General features: G+C 41.2%; 2 protein-coding genes across 2 annotated transcripts in view; both read right to left on the reverse strand.

Moving 5' to 3' along the window:
• The window catches only part of LOC146578109 (protein NLRC3-like), a 54900-nt gene that overhangs the window by 27669 nt on the left and 2179 nt on the right, over positions 1–25052 (reverse strand). Inside the window, exons 2-3 of the mRNA XM_085257518.1 lie at positions 23775–23890; positions 19877–20017 (exon numbers count right to left, since the gene is read on the reverse strand). Of these exons, the coding sequence (XP_085113644.1) occupies positions 19877–20017; positions 23775–23890 (257 nt within the window). The remainder of the gene's footprint in view (positions 1–19876; positions 20018–23774; positions 23891–25052) is intronic.
• On the reverse strand, positions 4199–15667 carry LOC146578110 (caspase-1-like). The gene is made up of 9 exons (XM_085268590.1): positions 14772–15667; positions 14411–14587; positions 14094–14313; positions 13580–13720; positions 13377–13486; positions 12932–13025; positions 8315–8384; positions 6160–6206; positions 4199–5999 (listed from the first exon to the last, which is right to left on the reverse strand). The coding sequence occupies exons 1-9, from the start codon at positions 14805–14807 to the stop codon at positions 5449–5451; spliced, it is 1446 nt and encodes a 481-aa protein (XP_085124716.1). The 5' UTR covers positions 14808–15667; the 3' UTR covers positions 4199–5448.

Genomic DNA, 25052 nt, shown 5'->3' on the forward strand with positions numbered 1-25052 from the left:
CTGCCTTATCAGTTTTTTGATTGGCTGACATGGTAAACTCTAACACCAATAGGGAAGGGGTGTTTTTTCTTTTTTCACTCACAATCGGAGAGTGTTTGCTAACGCTGTCTGTAGAAAACATCATTTTTACCGTCCTTCCCGCTCTAAATACCGCTGTTTTATTAAAAAAAAAAAAACATTGTGTGTATGTTTTATCATAACTCTGGTTTTACGTGGCCCATCGACACAATTCAAAAACTAGTATATAGTTTGAAGTCTGCACTTTCGACCCGAGTTGAAATGGAGAATAGCTTTAGTGTTGTTGTGTATTTAAACTTGAATATGAACTTATACAAAATGCAGCAAGATATTAAAAAAATTTTTATTGATTAAATAAACAAACTATATCGGATTCATATCGGTCTCAGCAGATATCCAAATTTATGATATCGGTATCGGTATCGGACATAATAAAGTGGTATCGTGCCATTTCTAGTATAGAATATAAGCATTCCTGACCATATTTACTCCAACTCACTTTTCAGAAAAAACAAATACTCCAAACACTTTAAGAAAAAAAGTGTCTCTCGCTAAAGCAGAAAAAAATGTTTCTTTGATGAAACAAAGCAGAGCTCCACTAACAACTTTTCCTTTATCGAAAAGCAGATTTTTTACTGTCTGTGTACAAACCAATCTTTATTTTAAACATAGCTTCTCAAAGCTCAACCCAAATACAGAAAAACATCATTGTCTCTCTCACACTGTGTGACTCACACCTGAACAATAAGGTTGTGTCACACCTGCCCTGCAGCTAAACTGCTCATGTGAGTTTGACTGTAAATAATAGTGGTCATATGATTTACAAGGAGAACAGGCCATGCCAAGTGTCTTCCTTGTCTGTGCCCGTCAGCATGGGACCAACTTCTCCAACTTCTCCTGTTATCAGATTTGTGAGCAGCAGCAGAAACAGAAACATAAAACCGTTTGATTCCAGTCAATCAACAACCAATAATCAAGTTTGAAGACAAACAGTGATCAAAGTTTGTCCTGGAATTGGAAGTGAACAACTGATCCAAACATCACAGAGCACAAAAAAGAAACAGTCAACCTGTTGAACTAGGAAACAAAGCAAACTTACAGTTTCTTCAAGTACACACACCAAGACCAAGCTCCACTCCACACCTGGACACTAAACACGGACACACAGGTGAGCTGCTTACTGGAAGGAGGCGGGACTTAATGCCTAAAGAGTGTGAGAGGGTCACACCTTCATGTGCAGGTTTACAAATATGTCATCTGACTGCTCAGACTGAACCTGTTTACCTGGTTAAACCTGTAAAACTGGGTTTTCTGAGCTTCCTGCTTGAAAATGACATGTAGAAAATGAATTTAGTATTTTTTTTTCTTACAATCTGACTAAACTAAATTTAAAAGTAGAATGGGAGGCAGAGCCTTCAGTTTTCAGGCCCCTCTTCTGTGGAACCAGCTTCCAGTTTGGATTCAGGAGACAGACACTATCTCTACTTTCAAGATTAGGCTTCAAACTTTCCTTTTTGCTAAAGCATATAGTTAGGGCTGGACCAGGTGACCCTGAATCCTCCCTTAGTTATGCTGCAATAGATGTAGGCTGCCGGGGGATTCCCATGATGCATTGAGTTTTTCCTTTCCAGTCACCTTTCTCACTCACTATGTATTAACAGACCTCTCTGCATTGAATCATATCTGTTATTAACCTCTGTCTCTCTTCCACAGCATGTCTTTATCCTGTCTTCCTTCTCTCACCCCAACCGGTCGCAGCAGATGGCCCCGCCCCTCCCTGAGCCTGGTTCTGCTGGAGGTTTCTTCCTGTTAAAAGGGAGTTTTTCCTTCCCACTGTCACCAAAGTGCTTGCTCATAGGGGGTCATATGATTGTTGGGTTTTTCTCTGTATCTATGAAGCGCCTTGAGGCAACTTTTGTTGTGATTTGGCGCTATATAAATAAAATTGAATTGAATTAAACAATCTTGGCATCAAAATAAAGCTAACACTTGTGAGATTTGATCAGAGGTGTAAATACTACAGCAGATGTGACTGTGTCAGAGTTCCTGAGGCTGGAACATAAAAAACGTTTGTAGATTTTCTTCAACTAAGTTATTTTTTATTTTATTTTATTTAACAAGTAGGGTGACCATATTTAATTTCCAAAGGAAGAATACACTTGGCCCAGTCATAATGAACTTTAATTATACTGTTTGCTTAAAGAAGTTTTTAATATAAAAATGATGCTTTCTCTGTACGGTTAATGAATCGTGAAATTTAAAAAAAAAACGTCTTATAGGCTTTTCAAGTCAACAAGTTAAAAAAAGAAGACTTTTGGTCACCAATTTATAGCCACTTTGAAAATATGATTCCCTTCCCATTTAACCAGGAATCAACATGTGAACATTATCTGTGCAAGTAATGATGCTGCTGAAGTGAAACCATGAAAAATTACAGCACTGTTAATGACTACATAGCCATTTGGCACATTTTGCCAATGTGATGGTGTGATGCATTTTGTAATGGTGATTTATTATGTCAGAATCAGAATACATTACTGATCTCTCTCTCTCTCTTTACTAGTCCCCCCTAGGGACCCCAAAGCGCTTTACACACCCAGTCATCTACCCATTCACTCTCACATTCACACACTGGTGGAGGCAAGCTACAGTTGTAGCCACAGCTGCCCTGAAGAAGTAACTATATAATTAATTGCCCAGCACTGGTCATTATAGACTGTATTTTGCAGACAGAGTTACAGGACTCTTTCCCAGACCACAGACTCATAATACAAGTCAGAGCTTTATTAAGAAAAAATAAAAAGGAAAGAAAGAAAAAAAAGATGCGTTTTCAAAATTGGAATTGGAAACATAAATGTAAATGCTGTAATTTGATTATTTTAATGAACCATGTAACTTGGATGGATTCGATGCTGGCCCGACGACAGTGCACACCTCTGCTGTTGCTCACCCTGGTCCAAGGGATCGCTCAGAGAGTTTGTGTGTTTGCTCAGACACATGAAAAATTAGAGGGAACATTGGTTGGTGCCAACCTGCAATAGAAATGTGAGATTAACTAAATATTTAGAATTGTGTGATTTGAAATGTAAATAGATGCTGTGTTACTGTAGGTGACAATATGTCATGATATTGTATATATTATATGTTTGTTACGTCTCCTCGAGGGCAGGAGGGGATAACACAACAACTCCGGAAACTCGGTACAGGTGTTATGAAAAAGGTTTAATGGCAGCGCTCTCACAAAATAAATAACCTAGATTCAAACAACAAATGTGGGGGAGAAAGGGACAGTTAGGTTGAGCCAAAAAAAACACCAAAAAGACAAAACCAAAACTTAGCTGAGCTGAGCTATTATCCTAGAAAAGCAACAAACAGGAGAGAAAGACCCTAAACCTCAACTTAAAACAAGCTCAAAATTACATGGGTGGCACCAACCTATTTACCTAGTGTTTCTAACAAAAAGACTCTACGTGAGTAAGTGTATGGGGTCCCCAAACTTACCTAGACCACTTTACTCCCACCACAATCATCAAACAAAAGACAGCCTGCAGAGAACCATCACACATGTCCCAAACAATTCAAAGGCAGGAAGAGAGCCACACCGAGCCACAGGTGAGTCTCCTTATCAAGGTGTGCACTCCTTGATTGCCCAATCAGGGCATCCCTCCTCTAATTAGTTGGACGTCCCCAGATTGACATCAGCCTGCAGTCTGTGACCTAAGGGAACGGCAAACAAAAGGAGAGGGAAAGAAAACATGCAGCCTGCAGACACGTAACAATGTTACACACACATAACATAATGTAATGTCTTCATATTTCTGACCAGGTGATTGTGGGAAAACGTGATTAACATATTTTTCTTGTTTGTGGATGAAAAAAGTAACGCTTATCAGGCTAAATAATTACTTGTCCTGTATCGACAGACAGAAGAGAAGGACAGGGCCCAGGTCCATATCAGTACTGTGTGGCTCCTACTGGCATGTCCATCGAACTGGAGGTACTCCTGGAAAGTTGAGAAAGTCTCTATATTGATACAAAAATGTGACACAACAATTTCAGATAGAAAATAGTGTGAGTGGTGAGAGAAAGATTTTTTTGTGTGTGTGTATTGTTGAGAATGTTCAGAAAAAACGACAATTATAGATTAGAAAAAAATGGACAACAGTCATTCACAGTTATAGTTTAATGACTTTTCAAATGTCGAGTGTTTATATGAAAATAATTGTAATAAAGAGTTGGAAATACATACATACAACAGTCTCAAGTTTATTACATAAAACTGAAAAGCATGATAAATACAACAATCTATAATTCAATTTTATTTAATTTCATTTTATTTTATCTATACAGCGCCAAATCACAACAACAGTCCCTTCAAATTGTAAAGTAGGACTTACAATAATACATGTAAAGAAAAACCCAACAATCATTTTACCCCCTATGAGCAATTTTACCCCCTATAAGCAAGCACTTTGGTGACAGTGAAAAGGAAAAACTCTCTTTTAACAGGAAAAAAACCTCAAGCAGTATCAGGCCCAGGGGCAGCCTGATAGTTCAACTTAGTTTTTGCACTTGGTAAAGCAGAGATGCTGATCATTTTATTAAACATGAAAGAATTTAGACAGTTTTGAACTCTTAGTGATGCAACAGTGTTTTTTCAACTTTAGAACTGGAAGCAGAGTTTGGACCCGGATGGATCCTCGAGGCTCCTCACTACGATAGCCATAATGATTCATCAAGGTGTGCATCTTCGTAGCTTACCAAAGTCGCACTTTTTTTGAAAGTCAGTAAGCACAACCAGAATTCATGCTCAAGGCACACCAGATTATAAGACGCGCTGTGGATTTCTGAGAAAATTAAAGAATTTTAAGTGGGCCTTATATAGTTTCAAATGAGGACTGAAGCCTTTGCTGTTTATTAGATCAGCCGCATGTATTATGATCTCTCAATACAATCATATTCTGGCTATAACTGCACTTAAAATCTATTGAGCCAATCATTTCGGCTTATATAGCCGAAACATTTTCAAATCATGAGCTCCCAACAATGAGTGAAACAGTAAGAGCATGTAGAGAGTGTGGAAACATCCCATTAAGAAAGAGAAATCAACTTTGTTTTAATGAGCTCAGACTTGTTGAAAATGCAGAGGAGCTGGTTGTGAACTGAGCTTCACAGAAACACAACATACTGATATTCACTTTGAAGCTTTGAGTGGAAAAAGACAGAAAAAATAACGGGAGCTTCCATCTTTAAAGGACTGAAGAGCAAGAAGTTTACAAGGAATCATTTAGAACAGTTTCAAACATCAACTGACTGAATGTATGAATCTGAAAATGTGTTTCTGAGTGAAAGAGACAGACATGTACAGACTGAACTATCTGTTCAACAGTCAGAGTGTTTCTCTAACAGGAGACACTCTTTACACTCCACTCAGCACAGAGTCACTGAGGAATCAGAACTATCAGGCCAGAGTGTAAACCCAGGATAAAGAGTTTCAGTGAATGTGGTGTTGAAGGTGTGGAGGTGGATCAGAGTGTCAGAGGAGACTCTGTAGAAGGACAGAGTGCCAGCAGGACAGTCCACATACACTGCTACTCTGTTAGAGACAGAGGAGGAGGAGGAGGAGGAGGAGGAGGAGATGGATGTTCTTTTTCCATTATACCAGACAGAACGAGGACCATCATCAGAGCAGCTCAGGCTCCAGGACTGATCATTGCATCCAAACCTACAGTCTTTACTGCCTCCTTTCCTTCTGATTCTTTTGTAACTCACTGATATAAAAATGTGTCCTCTCCACTCGACCTCCCAGTAGCAGAGGCCAGTCAGACCATTTCTACAAAGCAGCTGAGGATAAAAATCAAATCTGTCTGGATGATCAGGATATGACTGAACCTCCTTGTCATATGTCACCTTCCTGTTGTTGTTAGACAGTTGGAGGTTTGTGTTCACTGTGTTTGTGTCAATTGTGAGTTGACAGGAATCTGATGGAGAGAACAAACAATCCAGCTGCAGTTATTGATCCATCATCTGTTCATTGATTGACACTTTGATGATGACAGTCAGGATGAGTGATGTGACAGTTTGAAGATGGTTGAATGTGTGTTGCTTTGTTTTCATCAATCACATTAAAAACACACTTACACTTTCTCAGACCTGGTCTCAACCATTGGCCCCCAGCAGGCTCCACCCTGAAAGGAGAAAGGAAAGAAAGGAGACCAGATCAGACCAGCACAGTCTCTTTCAGCATGCACACATGGACACTGCATCGCTCTCATACACATACTGTTAGACACTAATAAAGGAACACTCCTACATTTTCATTGTCGTCATTATCTTTATATTCCTCTTCTGTTTAGCTAAAAAGAACACCTCCTTGCCTTTGCTGCCAGCTGTTTTCTTCTCTTAGTGTCAGTGTGGTTACTGTAGATGACCTCTGACCTTTGAGTGAGTGCAGCATTTTAATGTGTTTTAATACTACCTGAAACCTGTTCATCTTGTGATTTGTCCACATGCACACAGAGAAATTTCTGCCTCTTTCATGATATTCCAATCAGCACATTAGAAACTATTATCAGCTATCTGTCTACATTTGTGTGACTGGGATAAAGAGAGATTGAAGTGAAGGGGTAAAGTGTCTTAATATATGTCTTAACATTAAAAATGATCAAAGTCCCAAAAAATTGGTTTTCCCTAACCCTAATAAAAAAAGCATTTTCATTCTTAATGAAATATAAATAAAATGACAAGTTTGATCATCATGAGAAATGTTTGAGTAGTAAAATGGACCGTTCTAATATTTGAATTTTGTGTTTTCAGACATGATACAGCTTCAGGCTTTTCCACTTGTGTGGAGGAAAGTAGGAAGATAAGAACTATATCCCCAAGTTATCATACTCCAAATGGACCATGTTCAGCATCTCCATTGCCGAAGCTGCTGCACTGAGTTGCGGCCGGAAGGTGTTTGGTTTCTGTCGTGGTGGTAACCCCCCAACCAAATGTTGGACACCAGACGTGAAGGAGTCCTATCAGGCTTGGTTGGCCTGTGGGACTTCGGAGGCAGCTGACAGGTAACGGCAGTCCAAGCTGAACGCGGCATGAGCAGTGGCTCAAGCAAAAACACAGATGTTGGAGGAGCTCGGAGAGGCCAAGGAAAAAGACTTTCGGACTGCCTCACAAAAATTCTGGCAACCCATCAAGTGACTCGGGAGTGGAAAGCGGTGCTCTACCTGCACTGTGTATAGGTGGACCGCTGCTGACTTAGACTGAGAAAATTGTCGGGCGGTGGAAGGAATACTTCGAGGACGTCCTTAATTCCACTGGCACGTCTTCTGTGGAGGAAGAAGAGTCTTGGGATGACCCCCCCCCAACCTCTGGGGGTGAGGTCACAGAAGGCAGTTAAACAACTCCTTGGTGGCAGTTGTGGCTGAGGTGAGGCTCTGGATGTTGTAGGGCTGTCCTGCCTGACATGCCTCTGCAATGTTGCGTGGAGATCAGGGGCAGAACCCCTTGACTGGCAGACCAGGGCGGTGGTCCCCATTTTTAAGAAGGGAGACCAGAGGATGTGTTCCAACTACAGGTGATCACACTCCTCAGCCTCCCTGGGAAAGTCTATGCCAATGTGTGAGAAAGGAGAGTCTGTCTGTTAGTCAAACCTCAGACACAGGAGGAACAATGCAGTTTTCTTGATACTGCAGGTACTTGAGGGCGCATGGAAGTCTGCCCAACCAGCCTGTTTGTGTTTTGTGGACTTCGACAAGGCATTCAACCGTGTCCCTTGGTGTTTTCTGTGGGAGGTGCAGCTGGGGTGTCTGGCCCATTGCTACGGGCCATTCGATCCCTATACAACTGTTGCCAGAGCTTGGTTTGCATAGCTGGCAATAAGCCAATAAGCAACAATAGAGGCCAGTGTAAAACTATACCAGCACACTGCACATATGGCAACTGCCATATTATAATGTTGCAAGCAATCCCAAACTCCAGTCTTCTGTACTCCAATGTGCAGTAAGAAATCTATTATCCTCAACAGTTCTTTCCAGGAACATCATCTGAACAATTTTCAGTATAAACTTGCTGGTCCTGTCATAACTTTTTCTGGCATCACATGTTGCACAAATCTTTAAGCCACATTTAAACTGTTTGCTTGTCATATACTGTTTGTGTGTTTCTCCAGATATCACAGGATGTCTGATTCTTGATATGGAACTCATTTTCTGCATGAATCAACAAAAAGGCTAAGTTAAGGAGAGAGGAAATGTTTTTTAACAATTTCTCCTTTTTCAGGAGGGTTTTTGCATACCTGAGAGCTTCCAGTCTCTTGTGTAGTTGCTTCTCTTCAGGGAACCGGTGCTTAATTCCTGCAAATGCATCTTAAATCATAATTGGTCCATTAAACATTTGACAATGTTTTAACTAGCAAATCAAATCAATTCATGTTACTTTAGCAGTATGAGGGCTTTGGTCCCCCACAAGCATTGTGTTTTTTGGGCCTGTTGCAGTCTTGACCTAATTCTATCTGTAATTTTTGTTTTGTCAAATGACTATCATTGTGATGGCCATCATCATGACTACATATTACTAACACGAGTTAGTCATCCTGTTTCATTCTAAAAAATTAACCCAGTCAATCAACAACAACAACAAACTTTATTTATATAGCACATTTAAAAACCAGTGGTGTACCAAAGTGCTTAACATGCAAGAGGGTAAGATGAAGTAACAAGGAAGGATGAGGGCTATGGCAAGGTACCAAAATGTGCTAGCAGGTTGAATGGAATTAAAACACACGAAGGCAAAAGAATTGCATATAAAAGCATAAAAGAAGGCTAAGTGTAGAGGATAAAACAGTCAATTTTTTTTTTTTTTAAATTATTTATTTATCTTTGTCCCGTTTGGATCTATAGCCATCAGAATTGTTGTCTTAAGGCCAAGAAAGATGCCAAGCGGATTTATTTTATCAAGTGGATCATCGTGGCCTTGCCATATTGGTCCATTTGATTGACCTTTATTATAATTATGAGTTTTTTATTTTCAGTTGTTACCAACGGGACAGACATGACTGTGGGATAGGACAGGGGGAAAGAATGAAAGAGAGGGAGAGAAAGAAAACCAAAGGGGAGAAGAGACAGTGAGAAGGGGGGGAAGAGAGAAAAAACAAACAAACAAACAAAAAAAACAAAACACCTGGATCACCTGTATGGAGAGAAAAAAAAACAGAAGAGAAAGCAAACAACAAAGAGCAACATAATAAGAAAGAAAAAAAAGCACCATCACAATAAACTAGCTAGCAATAGATATCAATAGTTACTAAATAATAAACGATATTGTGCAGCACGCAAGATAGACAGCGCACAATGTGCTTTGAGGCAGCAGCCAAGAAAGCTGTAGTCCACGTCTGTGAATACCCATGCGTACACCTGTGTGCATACCTGTGTGGATCAGCATGCTTGCAATCCAAAGGTTTCTCCATGTAATGATCTGCTAGGGAGTGTGGGGGAGCCACAGCCCCGTCCTTTATGGTATCAAGCAGGTATGGAGGAGATCAAAACTCCAGACATCCAGAGGCCCCCAGAGCACAAGAGACCAAGGAAGACCCACAGAGGGGCAGCCGCGCCACTGTTCTAGTAAGAGCTGAGGAGAGTCCCAGATGAGGGCTCATTCAGCAGCCGCGGAGCAGAAGCCAGGGGGAGCTGCAGTGACCTGCCCGTGAGCTCCGCCGGCAGCCAGCTGTGCCTGAGTGACCGAGCCCCAGGCCGAGAGGCCGGGGGCACCCCACCTCCGAAATGGCCCGAGCGAGCCCCAATAAGCGGCCGCCAAGGAGTGAGCCGGTGTGTACCCGGACGCCCACCCCCAGACACAAAGAACCACCAACGCACCGACACCTGAGGGAGTCCGCCACCGGCAGGGGAAGTGGTGGTGGGTGGAGATAGGCCCTCCAAGGTTTGGAGGCCTGAGATGTCCCCAGAGAGGTGGCGTCTGATACCCAACCTGACATATAGACACAGACATACAGGCACACACAGACACAAACATCCATTCCCACCCTCATGCTCTCATATGCACTTACACCACACTCAACCGACGTGGAGACAGACATAAAGAGACGCTGTACACACAATCACACTCCCCAAGCGTACTCTACCAACCGGGTCTAGGTACCCCTGCCCCTGGAGGGGGGAACTGCACCCAGACCCAGGTGGTGTTACCCTTTTCCCTGCGGTGGGGAGAGGCAGACCGCCCCGACTCCGCAGCAGCAGGGAGGCCCCACACCCCAGACCGCAGTCGGACGGCCAACTCCTCCTAGCCCCCCCGCTCCAGCAGGCCGCAGAGAACGGGGGTGAGAGAAGACTCCAAACCTCCCTCCACCCGCTCATTGTAGTGTTGATGTATGTGTGTTCTAAGGTGCAATTAAAACCCAGGAGGGCATGGAACTACCTGCCAGAGAGCAGCAGGTAAGCGCATAGTCCCTCCTGCTAGCCCTCAATGTCTACGTGTATTTAAAATTGAGAGGTGGGCAACGATGCCAGGGGTGAGGTGTACACCTTGATGGTAACTTGGACTCCGTGTATCGTGCCCACCCCCAAGATCCTATATGTATGTGTAATGAGGGTGTGAGTAATGTGAATGTCTAAGTTGTGGGATAAAATTGAGGCAGAGGCAGCCAGAAGGGGACAGAGGGGGGGGGGGGGGGGGTAGCCTCCTCTGCACCCTGGTGACATACCCCTACTCCAAGGCCCTGTCAAGTCAAATTTTTTTTAAAATGAATTAAAAGCCAAAGATAAGAATAAGTGTTAAGCTAACTATCAAGCAATCGTTAACTGGTAGAAAAGGTGAGGCTAAATAAGTGGGTTTTTAACCGCGATCTGAAGGAATGGATGGAATCAGACTCGCGTATAGCGATGGGGAGGTTATTCCATAAATCGGGTGCAGCCAAGGCAAACGCGTGGTCACCTCTATTCTTCAGCGAAGATCTCGGCAGTACCAAGAGTGACTGGGAAGATGATCTTAATGCTCTAGTAGGGGTGTATGATCTAAGTAGCTCAATGAGGTAGCTTGGCGCTATATTGTTAATAATTCGGAATGGTAAGCAGCAGGATTTTGAATTGAATGCGGTACTTCACGGGAAGCCAATGCAGATCAGCAAGAACAGGGGTAATAGAGACACGCCGCCCACTACCAGTAAGGAGACGAGCAGCTGCGTTCTGAACAATTTGGAGTCTATGGAGGAGAATAGAGTTAGACCGAAGTAAAGTGAGTTGCAATAATCCAACCTAGATGTCACAAAGGCGTGGATAAGCTTTCCAAGGTCCCTATGTGGAACATTATGTCTGGCCTTGCTAATAAGATGCAATTGATGGAAACAAGATTTAATAACAGAGGACACTTGTTTATCGAACTTAAAAGAGCTATCCAAAAATACACCCAGGTCACTAACAGTGTCAGTGAGGAAACTGTTAAAGGAACCGAGGGAATTCACGAAGTTGGCTACGGGGGACTCTACTGTCAAAGACGATAATTTCCGTTTTCCTGTCGTTTAGATTAAGAGAGTTACCTACATCTGTATGTCGTCGACATAACAATGATGTGTGATGTTATACTTCTCAAAGATTGCGCCTAAGGGGAGCATATACAGTGAGAAGAGCAGGGGGCCAAGGACAGATCCTTGAGGCACGCTGCAGGAGACAGGTGCAGCAGAGGAGAAATAAGGGCCAAAATTGATCGAGAAGGACCAATTAGAGAGGTATGACTTAAACCAATCTAGGGCGGCACCTCCAATGCCAACTGTGTGTTCAAGCCTCGCTAATACGATGTTATGATCTACCATATCAAAGGCCGAGGATAGATCTAATAGGACCACGATTGAAGAGCGTCCGGAGTCAGCAATCAGAAGGAGATCATTGAGGACTCTGAGCAAGGCCGTTTCAGTACTATAACAGGGTTTGTAAGTGGACTGAAATTTATCATAAATGGCATTCGCATCCAAATATGGCTGGAGTTGTGAAAGAACGATCCTCTCCAGTGTTTTGGACAGGAATGGAAGGTTAGAGATCGGCCTATAGTTCCCAAGATCGTTATGATCAAGGTTCCTTTTTTTAAGAACGGGCTGGACAACAGCGCATTTGAAGGCTAAAGGAACAGAGCCTGCAAGTAGAGATATATTCATTAGAGATAGGATGCTGGGTCCAATTACACTGAAGCAGTCCTTAACTAAACGAGATGGAAGGATATCATAAGCAGGAGAGGTGTTCTTTGATTGGTCAATAAGTTGCTTGAGAGTATGGAGTGACACCGGCTCAAACTGTTGAAATGATGATGAACAACCAGGGGTGGGAATAAAACTTGACACTGAGGGGAGTGAGAACTTAAGCTGTAAAACTTTACGAATAAAATGAGTTAAAAAATTTTCACAGAGAGCAGGAGAGCATGCCAGTGGCATTTCAGGACAGGGGTTAACCAATGAATTGAAAACATTCATGGTCTCAACTATGTTTTTGTGTGGGTAGAGCATTTGGGGGGTTAAACCAGGGGAGATTACCTTTTTGTGAGCAGGAAGTCACACAAATGCACCCATATCCACACACACTCACTCACCTGCACATATATACAGACTTACAGAGACACACATACACACACACACACACACACACACACACACACACACTCAGTGCCCCCCCCCCCCCATGGACCATGTTGGGGGGGGGGGGTGTTGCAGTGAGTGTTTGTGTAAACTGTGTCACAGACTAAATGGTTGCAGCGGAAGCTGGTTTTTTGGAGTGGTCTGAGACCGAGGGCAGAGATGCTACTCTGAGATCCTCCCCTTGCTAGCATGTAAAAACCGGTTTTTGACTTGCTTTCTTCACAGAATAAGTCTGAATTTGCGGGCCTGTCGAAGCACAGACCAAACAGTGGTACTTACCTGGAAATAGGTAGAAGTGTTTTGTCAGTGTGTCTCTCTCTTTGGTTGGCATCTGCTTCTGTTCAGAGGGGAAATCTTCAAATTGTTGCATGACCTTTGAGATTAAAATAAAGTTACAGTGATGTCTGACACAGCTGCTCATATTACAGAAAATATATATTGCAGTCATAGAGAGAGAGAGAGATGGAGACATTATTTCCATCATGTTTAGAGACAGGAGGATCATCTCTTATTTTGCCTTGTTTCAGGTCACAACAAATGAAGGGCATTACAGATTTCTAGCCCCATTGCCAGCTACGAGCATGGGAGATCAACGTGGTATGAAATGGACTAGTAATAGTAGCCAGAAAGAAAATGCAAAAATATTTAGAAAAACTTAAACATGCAGAGAAAGAATTAGGAATAAATTCAGGTTAATGACCAGATAAAATACTGGCAAAGTTACTTTTTTGAATAGTTCTTCAATATCATCTTGACAGCACCCCGTGAGGATCACATCACAAATGTAATGGAAGAAATTAGAACCATATTCTGGGTTTCTATATGAATAGGTGTCTACAAAGAAACAGAAACATAATTTGCTGCATTTAATTGTGTTTGTTATTATACACTATTATAATAATAGTTACAAGAAGCAGGATAACTTACGAGGTGTGCTCGAATGAAAACCAATGAAATCCTTTTCTATGTGTACTTTTCCAACTTTGGCAATGTTTTTTGGTGGAGGGCCAGTGTTTTCTGTCCCCATGGATTGTCTGCTTGCATCTATTGTAACTACTCCTTCATTCTCTGAAACAAGAAAGATGTGTGCAAACAACTATTCCTGATCATCTTCAGGTGCTCTGTTGTCATACTAAAAGCGAGAAAAACTGCATCATGTGTATTTAACATCATTACATCTAGTAAACCATTAGTTTTATTACATTCTCCAAATTATTTTAAAGATTTCAAAAGTTTTGGATTTTCTTTGCCTGTAATTAATTTTGTTCATGGTTTTCTTGTTTCTTTAAAAAGAGACACTGACCTAAATGAGACAAACTAAACAAAATATTTCATAACATCACTACTACAAATATAACTGGTAATAATAATAATAATAAACACATGTGTAACAGTAATGTTCAGCATCTTTTTGGTGCATGTCAGGCTAGTTGATAATCACCTCCTCTACAGGCCTGAATGATTATGACCTTTGGCTTGTTCATTAGTGCAGGACAGTTCTTTGTGTTTAAGCGCTCATAAATTTTATCAATTTCAAAGTTCTTCAGGTCAGAGCCACGGATAGTTCCCAAGTCACCATGAGACATGAGAACCACAAACACACTGTCTGTGTTAAAGAGCTTTCGATGCTTGGAGAAACGAATTAGAGCCTCATCAATCTCCTGTAAACAGAAAAGTTGAACATAAATTTGATATTTTACTCAGTTTGAACAGCAGCTAAGTGGAAGTGAAAAAATGCTTTCTGTCTGTAGAATTTACCTGTGCAGTCAGGTCTTGGTAATATACCACTGCATAGCCCAGATTATAGAGCAGGTTGAGCACGGCTTGTGCGTCATACTCAGCACCGTGTCGGTTTGATTTCAGATCATAAAAATGTCTAATATTGATCAGCAGTGCGATGCGATTTGATATGGAATATTCAGTCACAGGGTAAATCTGAAAGAATATATAATTTAAAGGAAAGTCTTGAGATCACTGTAACAAACTTTATTTTAATTTTTTTTGTAATGCAGTCAGTTACAAATAGACAGTAATTAGCTATAATTTAATATTAACTGCAAAAAGCTAAGGACAAGAGCTCAGTTAACAGATATGAGATGAGAATTATATGGTGACTCACCTTGTTACAATCTATGTCATCTGTGCACATCGCCATGTTTAATCTATAAACACATTGAAAGATATTTGTAGCTGGAGGACTGACTCAGCATCAGTTTATCAAATGATATCCATTTTTTAGATTATTCACTATATATCACATAATTTCTCTTCTTCGGGAACAGACAGGAAAGACAACAAGAAGGTGTACAAAAAGGGTTTTTTGATTACCTAATCACAAAAATAAAGTTAAACTAATACAAGACATGGAAGAAAAAAAAAACTTAACTTAAAAGAGAAAATAAGCCAAAGACTAGAGATAAGAAGCAAACTGAAGATGGAAGTGTGGGTTTCTCTACCTCATGCTGGAAGATAAATTATAAAAATAAAATAAAAAAAAGATACTTTTCCTGCTTTCCCGGGAGGCTGGACATGAAAGCCATGGTTCTGGGTCAGTTGACCCAGCATTTTGACATTCTGTGTTTTGTCGTCTGTTATATATTAAGTTTAACTGGTTAGTTGTAAGTTCATTTTTATTATGTCTCTGAGTTAACTTGTAATCAGTTTAATTTCTTGACCTTTGGGTTCCCTTTGTGTCTCTGTCCTCTGTGTCCTTCTCTGTGTATTTGTGTGCATCCTTGTGTCTTGTTTCCCTCTTCGGTTTCAAAATGTGCCAGTCTTGCATTACATCTTTTCCTTTTGAGTCTTGTGTCACATGTTCAGGGTGTTTAGTTTTGCTTCTTCTGTCTCGCTATGTATAATTTGCCTTAGCTTTGTTTCCCCATTTGTTTTCTGTTCCTTGTCATTCCTTGTGTATTTAAGCACTCCGTTTCCTGTGTCCAGCACCCTGATCTCCCTCATGGCTGTGTTTAGTTTAGGTTAGTTTTGTATTTCTGCCATCTCAGTAATAAAGCTGTGTTTTGAGTTTAAGCCCTATCTGCAAGTCTGCATCTGGGTCCTATCCTGTCTGATTCACAGCCAGTTCATGGTAATGTCTGCCATCCATCAGGGGTTTTTCTTTCGGTGGGGGACTTCTAAAAACACCCTCCAAACTTCAGTATTCACATGTTAGCAAGAAAACAATGATATTAAATGTAAAGTTCGGGGATAACCTGTTAAATCAGCTCTGAGCTAAGTAGTCTGAGAGATGAAACACCAGAGCCTTTGTTTTGTTTTGGGGTTTTTTCTACAGCTTGGTAATAGAGTGGTAATAGTAGGGTTCCAATGAGAAACAACATAATTATGTGGTAATTTCTAAGCAATTACCACTCAATTACCTGTAGTAGTTTTTTGTGTACCGTATTTTCGGGTCTATAAGGCGCACATAAAAGCCTTAGATTTTCTTTAAAAAGTGCGGCGCGCCCTATAGTGCAGTGCGCCCTGTGTGTTGTAAGGAGGACGTAGTAGAGAACACCATGAGAATGCTAAAGGGTGAAGTGTGGGCGTTGATCGTATATACCGGGACAATCGCACATACCTGTATAAAAGGAAAGGTAGGTGCATTATGCGGAACATCGTTGTTTTAACAACCCTGAAAATGGCAAAGAGACACGCTTATGAAGCACAGTTTAAACTGAAGGCCATCAGCTACGCGGAGGAACATGGAAATCGAGCAGCGGCGAGAGAATTTAAGATTAACGAATCGATGGTTCGACAAACACATCCAGCCCAGCCACATCACAAACATGGACGAGGTCCCGCTCACTTTCGACATCCCAGTGAGTCACACTGTGGAGAAGAAGGGGACCAGCACAGTAGCGATACGGACAACGGGGTATGAAAAGTCTTCTTTTACTGTTGTGCTTGGCTGCCATGCTAATGGACAGAAACTGCCGCCTATGGTGATTTTTAAGCGAAAGACTTTGCCTAAAGAGAAGTTTCCAGCAGGAATCATCATTAAGGCAAATGAAAAGGGCTGGATGGATGAGGAAATGATGAAAGCGTGGCTGAGGGAGGTGCATGTAAGGAGACCAGGTGTTTGTTTTTTCCACGCATCACCATCGCTGTTAATCTGTGACTCTATGCGTGCCCATCTCACAGCCGATGTGAAAAAACAAGTGAAACGAATGAACTGTGAGCTTGCTGTCATTCCGGGAGGCCTGACAAAGGAACTCCAGCCGCTGGACATCGGTGTGAACCGTCCGTTCAAAGTAAGGCTGCGAGCGGCCTGGGAGCGATGGATGACCGATGGAGACCACAGTTTCACCAAGAGTGGAAGGCAGCGCCGGGCAAGTTACCGGTACGCCACAATTTGCAAATGGATTGTAGATGCTTGGGCTAACATGTCTGCTGGCACTGTTGTTCGAGCTTTCGCAAAAGCCGGCATCATTTCCGAGGAGCCGCACGGCACGGAAAGTGACTCTGACAGTGAAGAAAGTGAACCTGGCATGTTTGATGGAGATTTAGCGCAGCTGTTCAATTCAAACAGAGGATGAGGACTTCCATGGGTTTGATTGATGACAATTACCGGTAATAAAAATGTGAGTACCAAACTCAGTTTTGCTCCCGCTTTATTTTTAAACACGCATACTTAATCAGGTGCGCCTTATGTGTGTGTTAAATACAGTAATGGCACACATAACTGAGACTGCGCCTTTTAGTACAGTGCGTCTTATGGTCGTGAAAATACGGTAATAAGAAGGAAACAGAGCCGAAAAATGCAAATTATTATTTTTTTTTTATATATATATATATATATATATATATATATATATATATATATATATATATATATATATATATATATATATATATATATATAAAAAACACCCAGCACGCCTCTGCGGGCGGTTTATCCTTCAAGCTCGGGTCCTCTACCAGAGGCCTGGGAGCTCGAGGGTCCTGCGCAGTATCTGTATTTTATTGTACTTTCATGTCTCTCTCTCTCAGCCGTTTTCCCCTTTCCTTTGTCTCCTTGGTCTGAACTCCCATAACTGTTTTCCGTGTCTCCCCAGTCCATCCAGTTTCCTTGAGGCCTCCTTCTTCCTTGCTCCTATATGAAGTTGCGTGATTTTGTCTGTTCATGTTAGCTGTGTCCCTAATTACCCTCATGTGGATTTATTGTGTCAGTTTCTTCTGTTCATTGTCTTGTCTCTGTTCAACATTTGCCAAGATTCGGGTTATAATGTTCAAATGGTTCCCATGACTAGGTTTGATGTTCTGTATTCTCTGTGTTTAGTTTTTCCCAGTATTGTTATAGTTTAGTTCCCTCTTTTCTTTTCATTTCTCTGTTCTTTTCAGACCTAAAAAAAAAAAAGCTGCTCTCTTTTGGTTTAAATTACAATTTTTTCTCATACCTGATTTTTGTCTATGCTTGGTTCCACTCCACGCACCAGCCATCCAGCCTTGACCGTACTGAAGATGATGAGCTCTCAACCACCTCTGTCAAGCTCAGGGAGGACATGATCTACACTATGGACATACTGTGCTGTGAGTGGTGTATTGGGAGGCAATCACCCACCAGCTGCAGATACTTCTTTCTAGTGGACGGACTACAGTCATTGGTGCAGCTCAGCTGTTGCTGTGGCCAGAAATACAGAGTGGTGTTGGCACTTCAGCCTACTTGTTCGTCACCCATCACCTTTCTGGCAGGCTTATAGTCGGAGGATGAGGAGTGGAGAGCCTAGCTAGCACTTCCCTGTGTCAACTGGAGGGTCAGGCGTGCTCCGTTGCCACCGTCGGTCCCAGGGTTGGCCTATTTTGCCCATGCTGCCAACCTCCTGGTTGTCCCCCAGAACTGTGTTTTATTGTGGAATCTTGTGCTCTAATTGTTATTCTCTTTCAGATTTGTCTCGATATTTTAAATATGTCTTCCATAACCACTTTCTTTCCTACCCGATTTTTACCATATCATGTAATATTATCTAGATATAAACTATGCTGTGAAAAATGGTCCTCAACACTCATATGTGATTCTAATGTATTCATATGTAATATTCTTTTAAATGCATCACTAATTAAGTTTGTTTTAAAATGTTATTAACATGGTTATTCATTTGTTGTTGAATAGAAGAACCCAGTTTTAAATTTCGCATTTCTGTTTCCTGGTTATTACACAAAAACTATCATGTATTAAGTGGTTATAACAACATAGTTGCTTTCTTGTTTCACCTAACCTGTTATTTGTTGTTTATTAACGAGCCTTAATAAAAAGTGCGAGAAAAAAAGTGGATGCGGGACTGACTGTATCAGCTCCCCACTATCATATCTCACTGCTTTCAAAAAAAATCACTTATTGATTCAGGCTTATTTCCTACAGAATCAGACTGAATGGGATCTGGTGGACTCAAAATCATCACAGTAAAAAAAAAAAACAAAAGTAAACAGCTAACACTGATAGATGGTCAATAATATACTTATTCATATTCAGGAAGTATATCAAAACAAAACAGAAAATTAAGTCTAAAATATTTGACTTGAGCCCTGCGACAGACTGGCGACCTGTCCAGGGTGTACCCTGCCTCTCGCCCTATGACAGCTGGGATAGGCTCCAGCGCCCCCCGCGACCCTGAAAAGGATAAGCGGAGGCGAATGGATGGATGGATGGATATTTGACTTGATCATTAATTGCAGTATTCCCCATCCAAAATAAAAAAAATGTTAAGCGTGTGAAACTTTGCTGACAGTAACTGCTGTGACCTCTTTGTGCAGAAACTATAAACATTTTTGTAACTGCAACAGTACAGATTTCCCCACAGATATGAGCATCAATTTCAATTCAATTTCATTTATATAGCACCAAGTCACAACAACAGTCGCCTCAAGGCGCTTTATATTGTACTGTAGATCGTACAATAATAGATACAGAGAAAAACCCAACAATCATATGACCCCCTATGAGCAGCATTTTGGCGACAGTGGGAAGGAAAAACTCCCTTTTAACAGGAAGAAACCTCCGTCAGGATCAGGGAGGGGCGGGGCCATCTGCTGCGACCGGTTGGGATGAGAGAAGGAAGACAGGATAAAGACAAATTTCCTTTTCAGGACAGCATCACTGTCCTGAAAAGGAAAATGACCAAGTCTAATATTTTATCTTTGTTTTTTCATTGTTTTCTTTGTAAAAAAATTCAGGCCATTTTTGTCCAAGAAATCATAAACATCTAAGGGAGCTCATTACAATTCTCTGACCTTGTTGGTCCAGGCTCATCACTGAAGTCTGGAGGTTGACCTTTGGACTGGTCACTGGCCACAGACGGACAGCTGGATCTTGCAGACTCTACTCTGTCCTCCTCTTCCTCCATCATCATCTGCTTGAGGACTTCAGTCAGTCTGAGAGGTAAACCACAAACAGTTCACATTAACAGAAGTAACTGAGTTAGTCGCTGACCTCTGACCTGTCATGTAATCTAGAAACCAGGTCACATGATTCATAGCAGAGATAACTGAGCTAACCTGCTGAAATGTAAGACTTTCCAACAACAAAACACAAAAACAAGAAATGGACAGAATATTAGGCACAGCTCTGAGTGTTATGTACGCAGTACACTGCCATCTCCGACCTCCGTATGAAACCATATTAAAGCTCTTTTATGGCCACTCAGACACTTTAGGATAACATGATGTTCACACATTATATATGTGACTGTCATAGTTTAACACGTGAACTTCGTGCATGTAACATTCATGTTGAATCAGATCTCAGCTCCACATCAGCTTTGCTGAATAATCTAAAGTTTCTTTGACATCACGAATTAGACGCTGTCATGAACACACCTCTATGTTTCAGTTTTCTCTGATACACTGAACTAAGTCTTAATAATGATGATGAGCTCCTGCAGGCTGTGGCTTTATTCCTGGAGATGCATGAATCACATGTTTAATCCACATTTGGACTGTTTTGTCCCCTCAGTTTGAACTGAAGTCATTTAAATATGAGTGAAACTAAAGCATCAGCTGACAGCTGTAATCAGCACAAATCACCTGTCAGAGCTCACAGTATTTGACTCTGAAAGTCATTCACAGTCTGCAGCTCAAACTCTTCTTTGCTGAATTGGAGAACATTGTTTCTGTAAGTTTACAGAAAAGTTCACCTGCACTGATGTTCACATGAAGTGGATCCACAGTCAAACGTCTCAGCGTAGAAACACTCAGACCTGATCATTGTTTCCATGCTGTCCTTTATCTTAGAAACGCTCCAGTGTGCAGCAGTTTGTGCTTTAGCTGTGAGTGTGGACGCAGTTCACGGCAGGACATATTTGAAGCATTAAATTGTTCAGGTGTGTCCACTTTTACAGGGAGAAATATACTGCATATGAAGTGGAACACAAATTGCTAATTTTACTACTTTGGGAAATGTGACAGCAAGGTCTGAGCAGTTTTAGCTTTCATTTTACACGCATGGAAGCACCTGTCTAAAACTGTCATTCTATCCATCAGGTGGTGACAGCTGTGGTTGTACAAAGACTTCTGGTCCTTTACAAGTTTACAGGAAACACTTTGTTGCTGAGCTGATGGTCTGAGTCACTCATTTTTGTCAAAGTGAATAAAAACTCTCTTTAGAAAATTATGAGTTATGTAAAAAGATGATTAGCTGGGGTATTTTTTGTGTCGTCATTGGCTAATGATTGGTCAATAAATCATTAGCCAATGAGCAAAAGGTTTCGCGGTCACACATCATCACATCTGGTTTCTTCTAACAAAGATTGTAAGAGTCATCACTTATCTCTTGAGTTAACACTTATCTCAAGCCCTGAACCCTGAGGTCTAGATTTGTTCTTATCCAGCTAACTTCAGATTAATCTGGGTTTTCTGTGCTATGAAGGTTTGTCACTTATTCATCCTGGTAAGATGTGGGACCTCTGTGGAGAGAGAAAGTGTGTCTAAAGTCTCTTTGTTAGCTGATGAACATCAATAATAAGCATGTCTACTAGCTCGTCGGTTGGCTTGGACTGATAACAGCACTTTCTTTGTTTTTTAACCCTTTAAGACCTACCACAGAACCAAGTCTGCCAAGCTTATCTTTATAATTTTACATGCTGTAGTGCCATTTTTGGGAGCATTTCAAGTTGCTATAAATTAATACAACCGTTATAGCCCAAATTTTAATCTTATATATATACTACAGGAAAAATGAAAATAAATATTATAGTGCTAATTTGCCAAAAAAAACCAGCATGTGCGTCAAAATTAACTATTTCCAGCAGTGCAATTTGAGTTCTAAGCATTCCACAAATGATACAGAAAAGCATAAAGTCAGACATGATTTTTAAAAACACCAATAAAGGCTTATAAGGCCCTGAAGGTAAAAAAAACAAAAACGAAACAAAAACAAACCTAGGACAGGCTGATGGCATAAAATGTATGGAAAAAAAACCCCGTTGCTCTAGCTCTAGCTTACTTGCTTCCAGTTTGCGGGGCCCCGCAAGGGACATGGGAGGAAAAAAATTAAGTTGAACTTTTGTGAGATCTTGCAAAAAAGACTGCATTCATCACAGGTCGCATTTGAAGGCCGAGTTGCTGTATCCTTTGTGACCCAACCTATCCAGAATTCATAGCACGGCGCAGCCATTTTTTTGCCAACAATGGTGGCAGCCACTTAGTTTTAATATTATTCTTTCTGGGTCACAAAATAAACTTTTATGATATTTTCAGGCGTGAATGTAGCTGTGTAAACTTCAAATACCTGCTCAGTTTATCAAGACATCACATATTTGTCAAAGTGCTCAGACATTTTCGAAGATGTCTGTTACCCACCAGCTCGAAGCTAACGGGAGGTCGAGGCCCACTACAGCCAGGGGGAACACCACACTCCCGGCACATTGTGCCTCAACCTCCCGGTCGGCTTGGAGCTGGTGGCCTCCGAACATTTGCGAGATTTCTGTAGCAGTTGTACAGGGATTTAAAAAACCGAGCGAACCCTGCATTTTAAAGGGCTAAAAGGATGTCCTCTGTTATCAGCAGGGGGAGCAACCATAATGGAAGCTCATTTATTCCCTGCCTGCATTCATGGATTTTAAATGTATTCAGATTTTTCTATAATTATGCTCATATCACAGTGCTGAATGGGTGACGTGTTTAGCACCATCACCTCACTGTGAAAAGGTCCTGGGTTTGAGTCCACTGGCTGGCCGGGTGCCTTTCAGTGGAGTTTGCATGAGGTTAGGTTGACTACAACAAACTTTAACTGCTGGGATAAACTCAGCTCTATGCACAAACAGCCAGAAATAGACTTGGTTTAAGTAGCTGCCAGAGGGGAGGGGTGAGCTGCTGCAGCAGAGAGCCAGCTGCAGAGCAGGAGCCGTGAGCACTGCAAAGTGCTGAAGTGCAGAGACCACAGTGAAAAGCGACAAAACATTGTGAATTAAAAAAAGCCAAACATGAACATCTATGTGAGGTACTTTGGGTTACAGTGTCATCAAATGTGTGAAAATTAAGCTTCAAAAGTTTCTACTCATCCTACGACATGCAGCACAACATGACTGATGGAAGAAAACATGAGCACAGACATCCAACAACATCCAGCAGTTAAATTAAATTAAATTAGTTGTAATGGGGGAATTCTAGTTAACCCTCAAATTTAGATTTAGATGGATAAAACTTCACTGTATGATTTTTGTATAACCTTTGTATGCTTAGATGACGTATGTGTATATGTCAGGATAATCTGGTGGAAAAAAACTGCTTAGTTTTGCTTAACAATGTTTCACTATGGCATGTGCTAAATGTTGACCAGTGCCTGAAGCTTCCTGAGTAAAGACAGTGGGAGTCTGTGCTCAGCAACAGCCTGTGGGACAGAAACCTGTTGCAACTAAAAGATACAGAGAGCTGTGTGTGTGTGTGTGTGTGTGGGGGGGGGGGGGGGGGGGGTATAAAAGGGGCGCTGTGATGGGTTAGAAAGCTCATTACTATGAGCCTGGGATTTTTTTTTGATGTGTGTGTCTGTTCTCCTGCGTGCAGTAACAAATACCAATAGAAAATTCCATGACATAGTCCAGGCTGGTTCCTGTGAATAATGATGCAGCAGTGATGTGAGTGCTGAGCTGTGACATGGAGAAGAGTCATGGACAGTTAGAGATGGTCATCTCACCTCTGAGCTTTGGTCTGGCTCTCATGTTCCCCACACAGAGTGCTTTTAGAGGGAGGGGCTCCCTCCTCTCTGTCCTCACACTGATCCATGCTGCTCAGCTCACACACACTTTCTACCTGCAGAGGAAACACAAATCATTCATGTGCACATCAGCTGAAACCCTGCTTTCCATCATCATCAGTGTCAGCTGGATGCAGTCAGGCAGCAGTGTGAGGCAGAGGAAGCTGCCATCAGCTGCTCTGCTTCTAATATCAGTCCACTAGATGGAGCCGTGAAGCCCACACGATGCATTCACTGACACACGCTGATTTTTTCTATTTCTATTTTCAGTTGATGCCACACTGGTGCTTTCTGACTGTGCAGCTTTACTTTAAACTGCAGGAGAAGTTTAGCAATTACAGCTCCCCCAACTGCCTCCCCTCCAACCAAAAACTGGAGGTTACAGAGTTAAACATGCTAAGATTTTTATTGGGAGTGAACAAGAGGGACTCAGTTAGAAATGTGTATCAGAGGGACAGCTAAGTTCAAATACTTTGGACACAGTGAAAAAGAGAGGCTGACATCTACACTTGATGAAAATCATGTCTGTGTACAATTTGTACACAGACATGATTTTCCATATAATTGTATTTTTATATAGAAATACACTAGTACTTTTTTATATCAACGGTAATATTAAAAAAAGATTTTTAAAACATTAAGTTCATCGATAATTTTATTCATTCGTAACACATTACATCTGTTGACATACCTGAAACTGATATCTAATTATCTTTACATGTTCTCAGTTATTAACAGAAGGCTGCAAATTTAATATAATAATTTTGGTTTGATTGATTGACTGTGATTAACAAATGCAACAACTACAACTACAACTTTTATTCACTCAGATATGCTGTGATGTTAAAATGTTAAAAATAATCTGTTATGCTGAGTTTTATTCTTGGACTACAAGACTAACTTTACCTTTCTGTTCTCTCATTTAACCCTGTTCATCCTCTGTTTGAAAGTCTTTTGAATTCTCGTCTAAGACCAGCCTCTCTGCTGACTTTCATTCTACAAACAGAATGTGGTGCTGTGGAGATTTAGAGAAATAAATCTACCATGAACAAAAGAAACAAAAAAGAGCAAAGAGACTGGTTTTCTTTTAGAACACAGATATATAGAAATGTTTCAAAAATCTTTAAGGCAGTGAAATAATGATCCCTATATTTATTATATGGAGAAGAAAAGAGGTGGATCCTGAGCTGTTCATTAAAGTCAGCATTAGTTTTTGTC

Source organism: Mchenga conophoros, linkage group LG3 (genome assembly GCF_057382185.1).
Source record: "Mchenga conophoros isolate Kocher_MC1m ecotype Shallow Benthic linkage group LG3, M_conophoros_male_GT1.1, whole genome shotgun sequence".
In the NCBI taxonomy this organism is placed as follows: Eukaryota; Metazoa; Chordata; class Actinopteri; order Cichliformes; family Cichlidae; genus Mchenga; species Mchenga conophoros.

Coding starts and splice junctions, on each gene's coding strand:
- LOC146578110 (XM_085268590.1), bottom strand. CDS start 14,807: ATGGCGATGTGCACAGATGACATAGATTGTAACAAG. Junction 14,588..14,771: donor ATGACATAGATTGTAACAAG/GTGAGTCACCAT, acceptor ATATTCTTTCAG/ATTTACCCTGTGACTGAATA. Junction 14,314..14,410: donor ACCAAGACCTGACTGCACAG/GTAAATTCTACA, acceptor TTCTGTTTACAG/GAGATTGATGAGGCTCTAAT.